The following is a 14,753-nucleotide window of genomic DNA, read 5'->3' as shown; positions in this document are numbered from 1 at the left end:
TAATCTACTTGAAAATTAGACTCAATTAAGCCAAAAAAGCTTTTTAAAAAGTGCTTATTTTCCTTAATATTTTTGATGCTGATAGTAACATTTTGTGTTTTATTATAATTCTGTATCTTTTATTTTCAGATTCTATCTAGCTGTAAGTTATTTGAATTACTCTGATTATAAAATTTATTCATAGAAGGCTTAAGTTCCATGACAAACATAAAAAGATGAATGATGTTATAATTATTTACTCCAGGTACATATTCTAACAATTCTTTACACACATTCTCTGGGATAAAGGAGAATAATATTTTCTGTGTTTATTGAAAATTATGGAAACTTTAATATTGTTCTACTTGCCTAGGAAAATATTTGTAATAGGAAGTGATTCTTTAACAGCATCTCATTTTACAAATTCAAGAAAGCTTGTTCATTTGCAGATATAACTTATAAAATAAACAGTCTAGTGTGACTGTGGTAATGTATGTATTCCAAAGGATATATATTGTGTGAAGTATTTTACAAAGTGAAAATAAGCAAACAATAAATGAATTTTCTTTTGACCTTCTTATTTTTCTAATTACTGTACTTCAGTTGGTCATCCAGGAAATAAATGATAATTGTTTTGCAAGTCAGGTGATTTCATGCAATATATGAACTGTTTACTGCTTGGCAAGTAAAACATATGGGATGGCAGTGAGAGTTTCTAGCAGAATGGCTGAACAGTGCCATTACAGTAGTACTATTTCTGCCTTGTAAACCATATAATAGGAAAATAAACATAAGGAAACACTAGACCTCTGGATAAATACTGACAAAGCCCCATTATTATTTTTGTTGTGTGAATGTTCTGATGGTATTCTAATGTTTATATCAATATTTTTCTATTAATAGCATTCTTGTATTTAGGTGGTTCCCATTATCAGAGGAAATAAAATCTTCATTAAAAAACAAGCATTTATTAAATCCCTCCTAATATCCTAAAGGTGGTAGTGGTACTAAGTGGTATTATATGGGTAAAAAGGAGCTTTTATTTTAAGTGGGGAGCAATATATTGTAGAGGTTGTATAGGGAGTCTCTAGGGAAAAAAAAAAAGAAACAGACATAAAACATCTGATTCTGCTCATAAGTCTACTCTATCATCTGTGTCATTTTGGGAAGTTGACTCACAGCCCTATTTCAGTTTTCATGCTGTAATATGCAAATGAAAATTATATTTACTTCTCAGGTTATAACAATTAAGTGATTAGTTGAGGTAATAAACATGAAGCATTCACAATATAGGCTGGCATAAAATAAATGCCCAATAAACATTCGCTTCTATTTTTCAAGACTCAGGAAAATTGTATTTAAAAAGAAATACCCATCCTACCTTCCTCAATCTTCTTCCCCAGGCAAATTTTCCCATTACTTTTCTCCTTACAACACCATCCACTGTGCTTGCCAGCACCTCCAACAGTAGCAACAATTTCTGAGAAAAAATACTCCAACTTGCAACTTTAAGTAAAACCTTAGCATCTGTTGACATTGCTCCTATCCTAGTTCTCATCCCCATTGTCCTTTGCTGATGTGAAAGGGGGGGCAGCAGCTTAAGCATCACCCTTTTCTCCACTGTCATAGGTGGATTTTTTTCTTTTACCACCTGTGATTAAATCATCTCACACAGGATTCATTTAATCACTTTCATATAATCATCCCATTACTAGTTGCCATCTAACACTTGGTTCCTATTGGTGGTACGAAATGATTTGGACACTTCAGAATATTTCGACTTGACTCTTACTTCACTGATCATCCTCGGACACTTTAGTATTTTCTTAGCCAGCCTATTCCACTTCCTAATATTTTAGATGATAGGTATTACAGAAAAAAACCATAAAGAAGGAAGAGGGCTTTATTATTCAGTTTCCGAACCCCAAGAGAAAAAGCAGTCTGACAATTTTTAAAAGAGCTAATATAATAGCTCTTGGGTGTTAGAAGCAATGAGAACCCAAACAGAGGACAATGAGAGAACTCAGAAGTTTTTAGCCAAGAGGCTATAAGGACAGAAGAAGGCAGAATTTTCCCAGCCCAGGAGTTAATTTTACTCCAAGTATTAGTTTCCTATTGCTGCTTAAACAACAGCATACATTTAATGGTTTTAAAAAACACACATTAATTCTCTTACATTTCTGGGGTCAAAAGTCTAAAATCAGTTTTACTGGGCCAAAAGCAAGGTGATTGCCATGCTCCGTTCTCTCCAGATTCTAGGGCTGAATTCCTTACATTTGTTGGCTCACAGCTCCTTCTTCCATCTTCAAGCCAGGAGTGTAGAATTTTGCTTCAGTCATTATATTGCCTTCTTCTTCTATAATAAAATGTCCCTCAGTCTCCTAGGATAATCATGCCAAGAATACATATCAAGAATCTTAATTTAATAATATCTGCACCATCATTTTTACCATATAAGGCAACAAACATAGGTTCAAGGTATTAGGACTTGGATATTTTGAGAGGACAATTTCAGCATACCACAGGTTTCCCTCTGTACCGAAAAGTCACACATTCATTTCACATCCAAAGTACATTCACCCCATTTTGAAATCTGAAAAGTTTCCAACTAATAACAAGATCAACTTAAGCCTAAAATCTTATCTCTATACTATGAGCTCAAAAGTCTCAAATCTCTTCATCTAAATCACCTACATTAAGTTTGGGCCTAACTCTGGGTATGATACATCCTGGGGTAAAATTCCTCTCCATCTGTGAACACGTGAAGCTAGAAAATAAGTTATCTGCTCCCCAAAACGTGAAGGTGGAACAGGCATATGATAACAATTGTAGACATCCTCATTCTGAAAGGGAGAAAATGAAAGGAAGAAAATAGTTTCAAGCCAGGTAGAGTGTTTTAAGCTTCAAGGCTGGGAAATCATCCTTTGTGGATTTTTGCTCCAACCCCTTGACTCAAGGCTCTACCTTCGGGCTTGAGGCTTTGCCCTTGAGTAATCCCTTTTCTTTAAGTGTGGCATATGTTTTGTAGCTGTGTAGTTTTTATGAGTCTATTTGTTCCTTTTAATGACTTCATTTCAAATTCAAAAAATTAAAATAACAGAAAAATGTAGCTCAACACGTTATGGAAACATTACTCCTAAAAATTCTTTCCAGGCACTTATATCTTATCTAATTCTAGCTACTAACTCAATTGTTCCTCTAATGTTCAGAAAGATACATAGATGAACACAGATTAGTTAAATGACATAATCAAGTTCTCCTTATTAATGAAAAAAATGGAGAATAAATGCTTCCTCATATTCATATCTCACAAAACCAAACTCCGTATTCTTTTTTTTACCTTTAGCATTAATATATGTACCAACTTTCTTTTTGCTACCAAAACATTACAATGTTATTGTTAACTATATTCCATAAATTACATTAGCTATATTTTTCCCATGTATCACCACATTCTTAACATACTGTAATGGAAGAACGCTCTGTATTTATATTATTAACCACAATCCTCATCTACTGCCAAAATTATTGTTTTACATTCCCAATATTATCCTCTAGCTATCCTTCAACCAACATTAATCTCCCTAGACTGCTCATTTCAGCCACAATCACATTCATAAATCAACAGTGTTTGTTACCTTCATTATAACGTGTTACCATCAAGTCCAACCATTACCATATATTTACATTTGAGCTTATTAAACATTCTACATACATCCAGTATTATTCTTCCCTTTTCACCCCACATTCCATTTCCCACCAGCCTATACTTCATAGTCCAACTCTGTAAGTTTACTCATTGTATTTAGTTCATATCAGTAAGACCAAACAATATTTGTCCATTTGTGTCTGGCTTCTTTCACTCAATATAATACCCTTAAAGTTCCTCCATGTTGTTCATGTGCTTTCCCAAATGATTTCTACTTACAGCTAAATGATATTCCATCTTATGAATATATCACTTCTTGTTCATTCATTGGTTGATGGACACTTAGGTTGTTTCCAAATATCTGTTTGTATGCTTGCTTTCAGTTATTCTGAGTATATTCCTAGTAATGGGTTGCTGGATCATATGGCAGTTCTATATTTAGTTTCCTGAGGAACTACCAGGTCATATTCCACAGAGGATACACCATTTTACACTCTAATCAATTGTGAAGGGGTGTTACTATTTCACCACATCCTCTCTAGCACTTGTAGTTTTCTGCTTTTTATTTTCTTTTTTTAAATAATGACAATTCTCTAGTGAGATGATATCTTACTGTAGATTTGATTATGACTCTATTTTCTGCATATAAAATTTTGTTAGTTTCAATGCTTTCCTTGATTTTGTCTTCTCACTGCCCCTTCAGTATAAACTGGCAGTGTTTTTTCTCATATAACATTCTCAAAAAATTGAGGGTCTCCCATCAAGTCCTAGAGATTGGTTCCATTACATAAGAGGGCTCTCCATATATCTTTCCTGAATAATCACATCTCTATACCTGGCTTCTTCTGAGGTGGTTGAGAGGATACATAAGTCACATTCTTAATCTTTCCAAAGAGCTCTCTCTGTGAATGAATATTCTGATCTTTCGATCTTTGTAAATAACTAGGAAAATATTGTAGAGTCACACTCCTGCTTTTGCTTTAGAGCATGCTTTTGTAATAGTTATTCTTCTAATTTTAGTATCTTTTGAAATTTGAAAAGGAAAAGAATTTCCATATCATAAAACCCTGGTTCTTTTTGCTTGACAATTCTTCCTCCGATTTCTTTCCTCTCACTTTTTACTATAACCAGTAAAAAATAGGTCCACACTTACAGCACTTAACTTTGAAATCTTCTTAGATAAGTATGCAGGAATTTAGAGAGACTTGGAAGGATGGATTGGTGGAATTGAAAAGGTATTCTAGTTTCCTTAATTCCATACTCCTCAAATTCTGGAAACAACTTTGTTTATAACATTTGATGACTACCATAAGAATTGGAGTATAGGCCACTTAGTTCTTCATATTATAAACCTTTATTTGAGATCTTGTTATCAATGGCACAAAGATCTACTTTGGAGCTTGTTAATGCAATGGCTAGGTGATACTGTTTCTTTGTCCATCTACCCAAGTGCTCTCCACATTCTTTGTGCTTTATGCAGATTAGCAGTGTTTAGTATCCTGGCCCTAGAAATGTCACTGTTAAGTTGAACCTGAAAATGGGACCTCTGTTTTAGAGTTTTATTATGCTTATTTTGAAACGTCTTAAATATTCTCCTGGTTAAGATATTTAAGGTTATTTCTATTTACTATCTTCATTCAAATATCATCTGAGATATTTTTGTTGGTTTCTATTAGTAAGCCTTCAGGGAAATACAGCAATAAAGGCAATGCTAATGCTTGTGATGCCCAAGCCAGAAGTATGTATAGGCTTTTTAATTCTATTTTATGGCTTCTATAACACGAGATTTTAGAAAATAGCTATATAATATCTGATGTGATTTTCTCCACCCTACCTCACACATCCCTGATCTCAAGGGTGTGGATAAGGCTCATGCAGATACAAATCGATACCCTCCACTTTCTTATTTATTGCCTGTTAGAGGATATTATATACACAACTGGATGCAATAATTGCCCTTTCCATATCCATGCTATTAGATATTGTTCCTCCCAAAATTCTATGGTGCCTATAAACAAGGTAAATTTAATTATGAAATCTGCTATAGCAAGAAAGTTTCTCAGAGCCATTTTAAGAAGATGGGCTAATTTCGGCAAATGGAACAAAACAAAGGTGATGAAAAGAAGTTGCACAATGGAACCTAGCTTCACTTGCTGCACTGCTGTTTGGAAATCTGAGGCAATCATGTGAAGGAGTGAAGGAACCAAGGCTAGCCTACTGGATGATAATTGCCCAATCTTGCCTAGATAAATCATCCCAACTGAATCATCTAGACCAACTGCCTAATAACTACCAGACCTGTGAACCAGGTAAGTTATATCATTCAGACCCAAGCTGATCTGCACTCTTACCACAAACACTTGTGAGAACCCAGCAGAGATATGAACCAGACTTATGCCCAGTTAAGCCAGAGTGTCATAAGCTAAATAAAATGGTTGTACTTTTAAACCACTAAATTTTAAACCACTAAATTTTAAACCACTAAATTTTGGGAGGCTGGTTGTAGAGCAAAAGGCAGCTGATAAAATAAGTAAAATGGATTTATAATATGACATAATTCACCACTTTTTATCTTTCCTTGTCTTCCATTTAGTAGAAGTAAAAATATATGACAAAAATTGTCAGTTTATAATACAAATACAGTTTTAAAGGCACTTTCGCAAAGGAACTTCATGTTATTTGCAAGAAATGAAATGGACACATATCAATACAATTATTTCTTCAATGGGTGTAAGCATAAGCATTTAGTAGTAAAAAGAAAATTATAGCAAGATCTTATAGTATTTATTTTGTTTTAGTGCATTTTTATGACATATTGAAGTATAAATAAGACAATGACTGGGATACCATTCATGTCTAAGCAAAATATTTAGAACATTATTGGGCAAAATGCAACAATACTTGCAAATAATAAATAATGCAGTATACTAAATCTTTTCAAAAGAAAAGATCATTCCTTTCTTAGTTTGCCAGTCTGGTATCAGGAAACCACACAATGGGTTGGCTAAAACAATAGGAATTTTTTGGCTCATTATTTTGAGGCTGGGAGAAGTACAAACCTTAGATATTGACAAGGCTTACATTTCACTGAATGCAGTAGCATTCCAGTGCTGACTGGAGGCAATCCTTGGGGTTCTTTGTCTACTGAGTCCCATGGCAATATCTTCTTTCTCCTCCAGGTTCCCACTGACTTCCTATTTTTGACTTCTTCCTGTAGCTTTCTCTTAAAAGGCCTCTAGTAATTTGGAAATATATTCACTCTCATTCAGTAAGGTCACACCTTAACAAAAGATAACATCTTCAAGAGTCTACTTACAATAGATTCACACTGCGAAAAAGTTAGAATAAGATTAAGAATATGTCTAAATTGGGATGCATAATTCAATCTACCATAATTCCTTCCAGTTTCTTCCCTGAGTAAACAGGAAAATAAGGTAAAAGCAACCTCTAGTAAAATAAATAAGGGCAGTGAAGTATTTTTGTTTGTTTGTTTTTAAAATTTCTATTTGGTCTTATCCAGTTTTAATCCTGTTTAGGGCCCCACGTCTTGTTGTATCCTAACCTAAAATCTGCCCACTTCCCTAGTAACAGCTAACGACACAAGACCACAAGTCCGCTCACGAGTTTCTGCCAACCCCCAGCCGTCCCGTAACCATCACTCCTCCTGCTCTACCCCCGCCCTCCTCATTCTCTATATAAACCCCTGCACTTCCGTAATAAATTAGACTTGCTCTGCACTCCAGACTGTCTCCGTGGTCTCTCCTTACCACGCGTCCTCCCACGCCTTAGAAGCCCCGCTCTGGCCCACTCCTCGCCTGGGTCTTAGAGCATCATCGTCGGCCGTGCCAGCCCCTCCGTCTACCCCTGCTGACCCCCGACCCCTCAGGGAGCGAGCAGCCCGTCATCTGGCACCCGAACAGGGACCCCCCGCGGTGTCCGGTTCCCGCCCCGTTGCTGCCCCTCGTCTCTTCAGTCGCCGCTCTTCTAAGGTAAGGACCCCTCGTTACTGGCCCCAGGCGAAGGTCATGGGCGGGCGTCTATCCTCCCGTCAGGCGCCCCAAGTTAGGGCACTAGCTGCCTTACTTGATACGAACCAAGTTAAAGTCTCCTTGCGACAGCTCCAAAAGTACTGGGACCTTCTGTTGCCCTTTAATCCGTGGCTAGCCACCTGCCACCTTTGGAGCCCAGACACTTACTCGCGTCTCATTGATCGCGTCACCTCCTCTATGGAGCATGATGGCAGGTCATTTCCCCCCGGCCTCCTGCCCACCCTCGTGGCCATCCGCGCCTGCCTCCTTGGTGCGCCAGCCCCAAAGGACACTTACCAAATTTCCACCGGGACTGCTGCGCGGCTGCTCGACTGCGACCCTGATGATGAAAACACTCCCAACTCAGATACCGAGTCCTTATCCGAGCAGCTCAATGCCGATCTTGAGCGTCACCCTCTTCCACCGCCTCAAAATGGTGAACTTCCCCCCTCTTCTCCACCTGAAGACGGAGAGTCCCCACCCACAAATCCTCAAGATGGCGAACTTCCGCCTTCTTCCTCGCCCGAAAAAGAGAGGCATGAGCCTTCCGGTAAAGAGTCGGCCTCTCTCTACCCGCCTCTTCCTGCCACGCCGCCATCTTGGTGTAGACCGGAAGAGAGGCCGCCGCCATCTTGGTATAGACAGGAAGAGAGGCCGCCGCCATCTTGGTGTAGACCGGAAGAGGGGCCGCCGCCATCTTGGTATAGACAGGAAGAGAGGCCGCCGCCATCTTGGTGTAGACCGGAAGAGGGGCCGCCTCCATCTTGGTATAGACAGGAAGAGAGGCCACCACCATCTTGGTGTAGACTGGAAGATAGGCCTCCGCCATCTTGTTATAAACCGGAAAACCAACCGCCACCATCTCAGCACACGCCGGCAGGAAAGCCGCCATGTTGCCAACCACCGCCATCTTATGCAACTTCATGGCAGGCCACGAATTCCTGGACGCCCCAACATCCTCGTGTTCTCGTCCAGCCAACTACGCACCTCTTTCCCTTAAATCCGGTGCCCACTGCAGCGCACCCACAAGAATGGTTCCCATTTACCAACGACGAAATGAAAATGCTTCGAAAAGCCGTTAAAGAAGATGGAGTTGGCAGCCCTTATGCACAACAGCTGTTAGAAGAACTAGGAGCCCAACTTGTCCTCCCATACGACTGGATCTCCTTAGCCCGAGCCATTCTTACACCAGGCCAATTCATTGAATGGAGAGCACACTTCCAAGCCGAAGCAGAAAGGCAAATGGCCAACAAAGCTCGCACAGGTGTTAATGACCATCCGGATGCCTACACCGGTACCGGCACCTTTGTCGATCCAGCGCTGTACCGTAATGTCGACCCAGGATTCTGGCAACGACTGAAAACTATCGCCTTGCAAGCTTATCGAAATGTTTCCACTACGCGTCCTACTAAAATCACCCAACTCACTCAGGGCAAAGATGAGGACTTTGCTGCGGTCACCCCTCGGGCTGGAGTGTGGTTTGCTGGCCTGGTGGGGGAGCAGCCACGGCAGGCCAAGCCACTGCCCCCATAATAGGGTGGCTGGTCGGACCCACCGCCACCCCTGAAGGAAGCTCGGCATGGGCGCAGAGTGCCCTCGGGTCTCCCCTTCTCGGCAGCCATGCTTCCACTGCCGCCCCTCCTCCCGGATGGCGCCACACGATGCCTGTGGGGTGGCACCCTTCTTCATTCTCCCTGCGCAGGCGCAGGGCAGAAAATTCCAGTCTGCCCTTTTCCCCTCCCCCGACAGCAGCAACAGCCAGGCGTGGGCGGAAAAGTCCAGTCTGCCCTTTTCCCTTCCCCCGACAGCAGCAACAGCCAGGCGTGGGTGGGAAACTCAAGTCTGCCCTCCACCCCAGCAACAGCAGCCACTAATCCCTAAACCCTGCCACTTCCCCCAGCAACAGCAGCCACCAATCACTGAACCCTGCCACTTCCCCCAGCAACAGCGACAGCCAATCCCTAACCACCACCCCTCCCCCATCCAGTACCGCCCACTGACCTTTTGCCAGCAACCAATCAGAACAGGGCGTGGCTTCCACCAATCAGCCTTCCCCAGCCCCTATAAAACTGTTGCCTCTCCCTCAATAAAGTGGACTTGCGTGTTTACCTTGTCTCCGCGGTAGTTCTTCTGCCGTGCGCCCTCCAGTCCTGAGAGCCCCCGACAAGGGCCTGGCCTCCCTTGTCCCCAGTTCGTCGCCTGCTTCTCCGGGCGACCCCTTCATCGCCAGCTTCGCCGGGCGACCCCGTCAGCCAAACCGCGCAACCCCTGTGAGACTGATCCCTCGTCTACTGCCGGACCGACCCCAAGTGGGACCGACCCCTCGTCCCAAGCGGGACCGACCCCTCGTCCAGAGCTGGACTGACCCCTCGTCCGCAGCCAGACCCCACCTCTACCGACCGAGCAAGCCGCCGCAGCTGGCGCCCAACGTGGGGCTAAGCAACCCCACCACAGCATAACGTGGGGCAAGGCAACCCCACCACAGCCTCACTCCATAACCTGGTGGCCCCCCCCTCTTCTCACCTTGGGACTTCTCTCGTGCAACATTGCTGCTACCTGAGCCTTGGCTACCTCATATGATCCACGGTGGTCTGGGAGAATCGCTGGATGGCTTTCTCCTTCCATGTCGGGGGCTTATACCGACCCGCTGTGATTAAGAGGAGCCTTGGATTTCTCAGGAGTGTGCGCTTGCACGTCTGAAGTAATCCTACCACAGCCCTACGCCCTCCTCTCTTCTCACCTTGGGACTTCTCTCGTGCAACATTGCTGCTACCTGAGCCTTGGCTACCTCATACGATCCACGGCGGTCTGGGAGAATCGCTGGATGGCTTTCTCCTTCCATGTCGGGGGCTTATACCGACCCGCTATGATTAAGAGGAGCCTTGGATTTCTCGGGAGCACGCGCTTGCACGTCTGAAGTAACCCTACCATAGCCCTACGCTCTCCTCTCTTCTCACCCCTATCTTTTTGCTCTGCATTGCTGCTCCTGAACCTTGGCGACCTCATACAATCCACGGCGGTCTGGGAGAATCGCTGGATGGCTTTCTCCTTCCACGTCGGGGGCTTATACCGACCCACTATGATTAAGAGGCGCCAATAAAACTCTCAGGAGTGCGTGCCTGAGCACCTCCACCCCTGCCTTCACCTCTGCCTCCTCCCCTCCGTGCTTGCTCCCCTTTGCCTTGCTCCACTGCTCGTCGTCCCGCCCTCCCCTCGTCGGGGCCTTCTCTTGGCCCGTGACCACCATCGGAGTCCCATCGGCTCCGACCCCTCGTCTCACTGCGCACCTCGGCTCCCATCGCTGCACCCTCAAGGTAAGGGCCCCTTTTTTTATCAGCTCCAAAAGGCCATTAGCAACAGGTAACATCCTATCTGCTAAGCAAGCCCCGCAAGTTTGGGCTCTCGCCGTTCTCCTAGAAACTCACCGGTGTAAGATCTCTTCGAAACAGCTCCAAGTATATTGGGACCTTCTTCTCCCCTTTAATCTGTGGCTTACCACGTGTCAGCTTTGGGACCCGGATGCCTATACTCGCCTTATAGATAGGGTCACTTCTGCTGTGGAGCAGGAAGGTAAAAGATTCCCTCCTGGCTTATTACAGGCAACATGAAGTCCAGAAGAAATCTTGAAGGGTATAATCTATGATATGCTATATAAAAAAGGATTTAAAAGCAGCTGTACCAAGAAAGTAAGAGTTATGAGTCAACTGTAAATAAATTTTATATATTTCTGTTAATGTGTTGTAATTGTTCTGTTTGTCTGTCTGTTCGTTCAATGTCAACATATATTGTGATACCTCCGGATGGTAAATATAAATTACTAGAAATCTTTAAAAGAGCTCTATTCAAATGGCCAAAAATTAAATAAGTGCTTATATTAATACTTAAGTTTATTATATTAATACATAAGTTTAAATGTTAATAAGATATCTACAATTAAAAAAAATTGTAAGTCTTAACAAAATTTACTCTACGTCTTCATAAAAAGTTGTTCTTGCCTAGATTAAAATGAATAACTTATTTTTCTTCACAGGATAATATAAAGAATGTAAAACTTATATGAATATTAAAAAAGGTTAAAAGTTTGTAAAAATGCTAATGGAAATGTAATAAGTTTTGCAAAAAGACGTATTTTGTCCTAAAGTAGGATGGCTAATTTTTCATAAACTCTTGAAACTTAATTTGCATGCGGCAAGTGTAAAAGGTATTGTGATAACTTTACGTAAGGGAATGTGTACTGTAAAGATAAAATTTATCTTCAATAGTCTATATGGTTATAAATAATAATAAAAGGGTTAATAAAGCATTGGTTACATTAAGGTATTAAATGGCTAATTCCAAAAGGTCATTCTTAAATATATATATATAAAACTGAATTGATGATAATAATAATAAAAGGTAATTTTATAACAGGAAAGATTAACAGCAACCAAGCTCCCCTGCCAACTTGCTTTTAGGAAATGGTTTCTAATATTGCATGCTACTAAGTATTTAAAGAAAAGTTATTCTTAAGGAAACAGAAGATGATTTTGTCTTTGCAGCCATTGTCTATTTAGCAACACCCCTCGCTATGGGCCTAGCCACTGTTGTGCTGGATGATTGGAACCTTAAACAAAGACTCCTCCTCACTGTCATCTTCCTATCTATCGTTACTATATTTACTGCCCTCATTCTCCTTCGTTTATAAAGCAGTCTCCTACAAACCACAAAGCTTCTGTTTTAAACATACCATTCTCAACCCTATCCTCTAAATGATCTTCTCACTTCCCCCACAGCCTTTAATACTCTATTTCTTCCTCATAACCTTTGCTTTCTTGATAATATTTTCCGCCATCTGTCTAGCCGCTACCGCCCCAGAAGATTGGAACCTCGGCCAACGAATTCTACTCTCCATCGCCTTTCTGTTTATTATCCTCTTTTATGCTTTACTCCTTATCTTCCTCCCATAATGACTTCACCAAGCCTCCTCTTGTCCAAAACCGTCACCCTTCTTTTCCTCACACTCCCCATTGCACTCACCAACCCCAGCCATCAGCCTTTTAATTGGACAGTAAGCCTCTGGCAGGAAAAAGTAATCCTCTCCTACAATGTCTTTGCTGCCAAGGAGAGATCAACTACCTGCAACGCGCTGTCATCCTGGACTTTTAACAACAGATGGATCTTATAGCCACCGAGATCAACGAGAATTGGACATTGGCCACACTTGCTTGCAGCGGCAAGATACCACCCCCCAGATTGTACATTTATATCCCCGTCATACTCACCTCCCTCTTCAGCCCCGCTTCCCTCATTGCTTACTGCCTCTTGGGCCTCGGCTACTTGTTGCTGCTGCCATCCTGGCCCTTATTTGAAAAGAAGGGGGAAATGCGGTCACCCCTCGGGCTGAAGTGTGGTTTGCTGGCCTGGTGGGGGAGCGGCCATGGCAGGCCAAGCCGCTGCCCCCATAATAGGGTGGCTGGTCGGACCCACCGCCACCCCTGAAGGAAGCTCAGCATGGGCGTAGAGTGCCCTCGGGTCTCCCCTTCTCGGCAGCCATGCTTCCACGGCCGCCCCTCCTCCCGGATGGCGCCACACAATGCCTGTGGGGCGGCACCCTTCTTCTTCTTTCTCCCTGCGCAGGCACAGGGCGGAAAATTCCAGTCTGCCCTTTTCCCCTCCCCCGACAGCAGCAACAGCCAGGCGTGGGCGGAAAATTCCAGTCTGCCCTTTTCCCCTCCCCCGACAGCAGCAACAGCCAGGCGTGGGCGGAAAAGTCCAGTCTGCCCTTTTCCCTTCCCCCGACAGCAGCAACAGCCAGGCGTGGGTGGGAAACTCAAGTCTGCCCTCCACCCCAGCAACAGCAGCCACTAATCCCTAAACCCTGCCACTTCCCCCAGCAACAGCAGCCACCAATCACTGAACCTCCCACTTCCCCCAGCAACAGCGACAGCCAATCCCTAACCACCACCCCTCCCCCGTCCAGTACCGCCCACTGACCTTTTGCCAGCAACCAATCAGAACAGGGCGTGGCTTCCACCAATCAGCCTTCCCCAGCCCCTATAAAACTGTTGCCTCTCCCTCAATAAAGTGGACTTGCGTGTTTACCTTGTCTCCGCGGTAGTTCTTCTGCCGTGCGCCCTCCAGTCCTGAGAGCCCCCGACAAGGGCCTGGCCTCCCTTGTCCCCAGTTCATCGCCTGCTTCTCCGGGCGACCCCTTCGTCGCCAGCTTCGCCGGACGACCCCGTCAGCCGAACCGCGCAACCCCTGTGAGACCGATCCCTCGTCTGCTGCCGGACCGACCCCTCGTCTCAAGTGGGACCGACCCCTCGTCCCAAGCGGGACCGACCCCTCATCCAGAGCTGGACTGACCCCTCGTCCGCAGCCAGACCCCACCTCTACCAACTGAGCAAGCCGCCGCACTTTGCCACCTTTGTGGCCCGCGTTCTTGAAGCCTGTCAACGTAAAGTTCGCGGGGAAAAAGCCCAACTTGCCCTTGCAAAAGATCTCATCATAGAGGGCAGCCTTGAAGCCTGCCGCCAAATCATCTCAACTATGCGAGACAAAGCCATCCATGACTGGGTTCTTGCATGCCGCGAAATAGACCCACAGGCCAAAACATTAGCCAATGCCTTTGCATCAGCTATGGCAGTCTCGTCCGGATGCTTCCGATGTGGAGAGACAGGTCACTTCGCCCACGACTGTCCTCAACCACCAACAAACCAAGCGCCTCATCTGCCGCCTGTATCTCCTCCTCAAGGCCGTGCAAGAGGACCTTCTACCCCGTGCCCGCAATGCGGAAAAGGATTTCACTGGGCTCGTGACTGCCGCTCAGCAAACCCTTGGCAACCTTTAAACTCCCAGCGGGGCAAGCCTCAGCCCCGCCCCCAAGAGGCCACCCATCAGAGAAACCCCAAGCCTTGATGTGGACGGTTCCCATCAAAAGTGCCTCCAAGCCCGTCATGGAGCTCAAAATCGAAGGGCAATGGTTAGAGGGACTCCTCGACTCCGTGCTGAAGTCTCCTGCACTCCCTTTGAAATTGCCGCCTTCAATCAATGGGCTCTTGAGCAGGGGCCTCAAGTAATTGGGGCCACAGGCTCCGCCGAGTCCTGGAGATGCGCCA

At 44.0% G+C, this 14,753-nt stretch overlaps 1 protein-coding gene across 1 annotated transcript; it reads left to right on the top strand.

The window, feature by feature from the left end:
• The first annotated feature begins 5,351 nt into the window (after positions 1 to 5,351).
• On the top strand, positions 5,352 to 14,553 carry LOC139438846 (endogenous retrovirus group K member 8 Gag polyprotein-like). Its single transcript, XM_071214488.1, has 3 exons — positions 5,352 to 5,366; positions 7,372 to 9,147; positions 13,990 to 14,553. Exons 1-3 carry the CDS (start codon positions 5,352 to 5,354, stop codon positions 14,551 to 14,553), a joined length of 2,355 nt encoding a protein of 784 aa, XP_071070589.1.
• Positions 14,554 to 14,753: the final 200 nt, after the last annotated feature.

The sequence above is a fragment of the Dasypus novemcinctus genome, chromosome 4 (assembly GCF_030445035.2).
Source record: "Dasypus novemcinctus isolate mDasNov1 chromosome 4, mDasNov1.1.hap2, whole genome shotgun sequence".
In the NCBI taxonomy this organism is placed as follows: Eukaryota; Metazoa; Chordata; class Mammalia; order Cingulata; family Dasypodidae; genus Dasypus; species Dasypus novemcinctus.
The sequence above is the reverse complement of the archived record's forward strand: the minus strand, read 5'-3'. Positions and strand labels throughout refer to the sequence as shown.

Coding starts and splice junctions, on each gene's coding strand:
- LOC139438846 (XM_071214488.1), top strand. Junction 9,148..13,989: donor GAGTGTGGTTTGCTGGCCTG/GTGGGGGAGCAG, acceptor CCCCTCATCCAG/AGCTGGACTGACCCCTCGTC.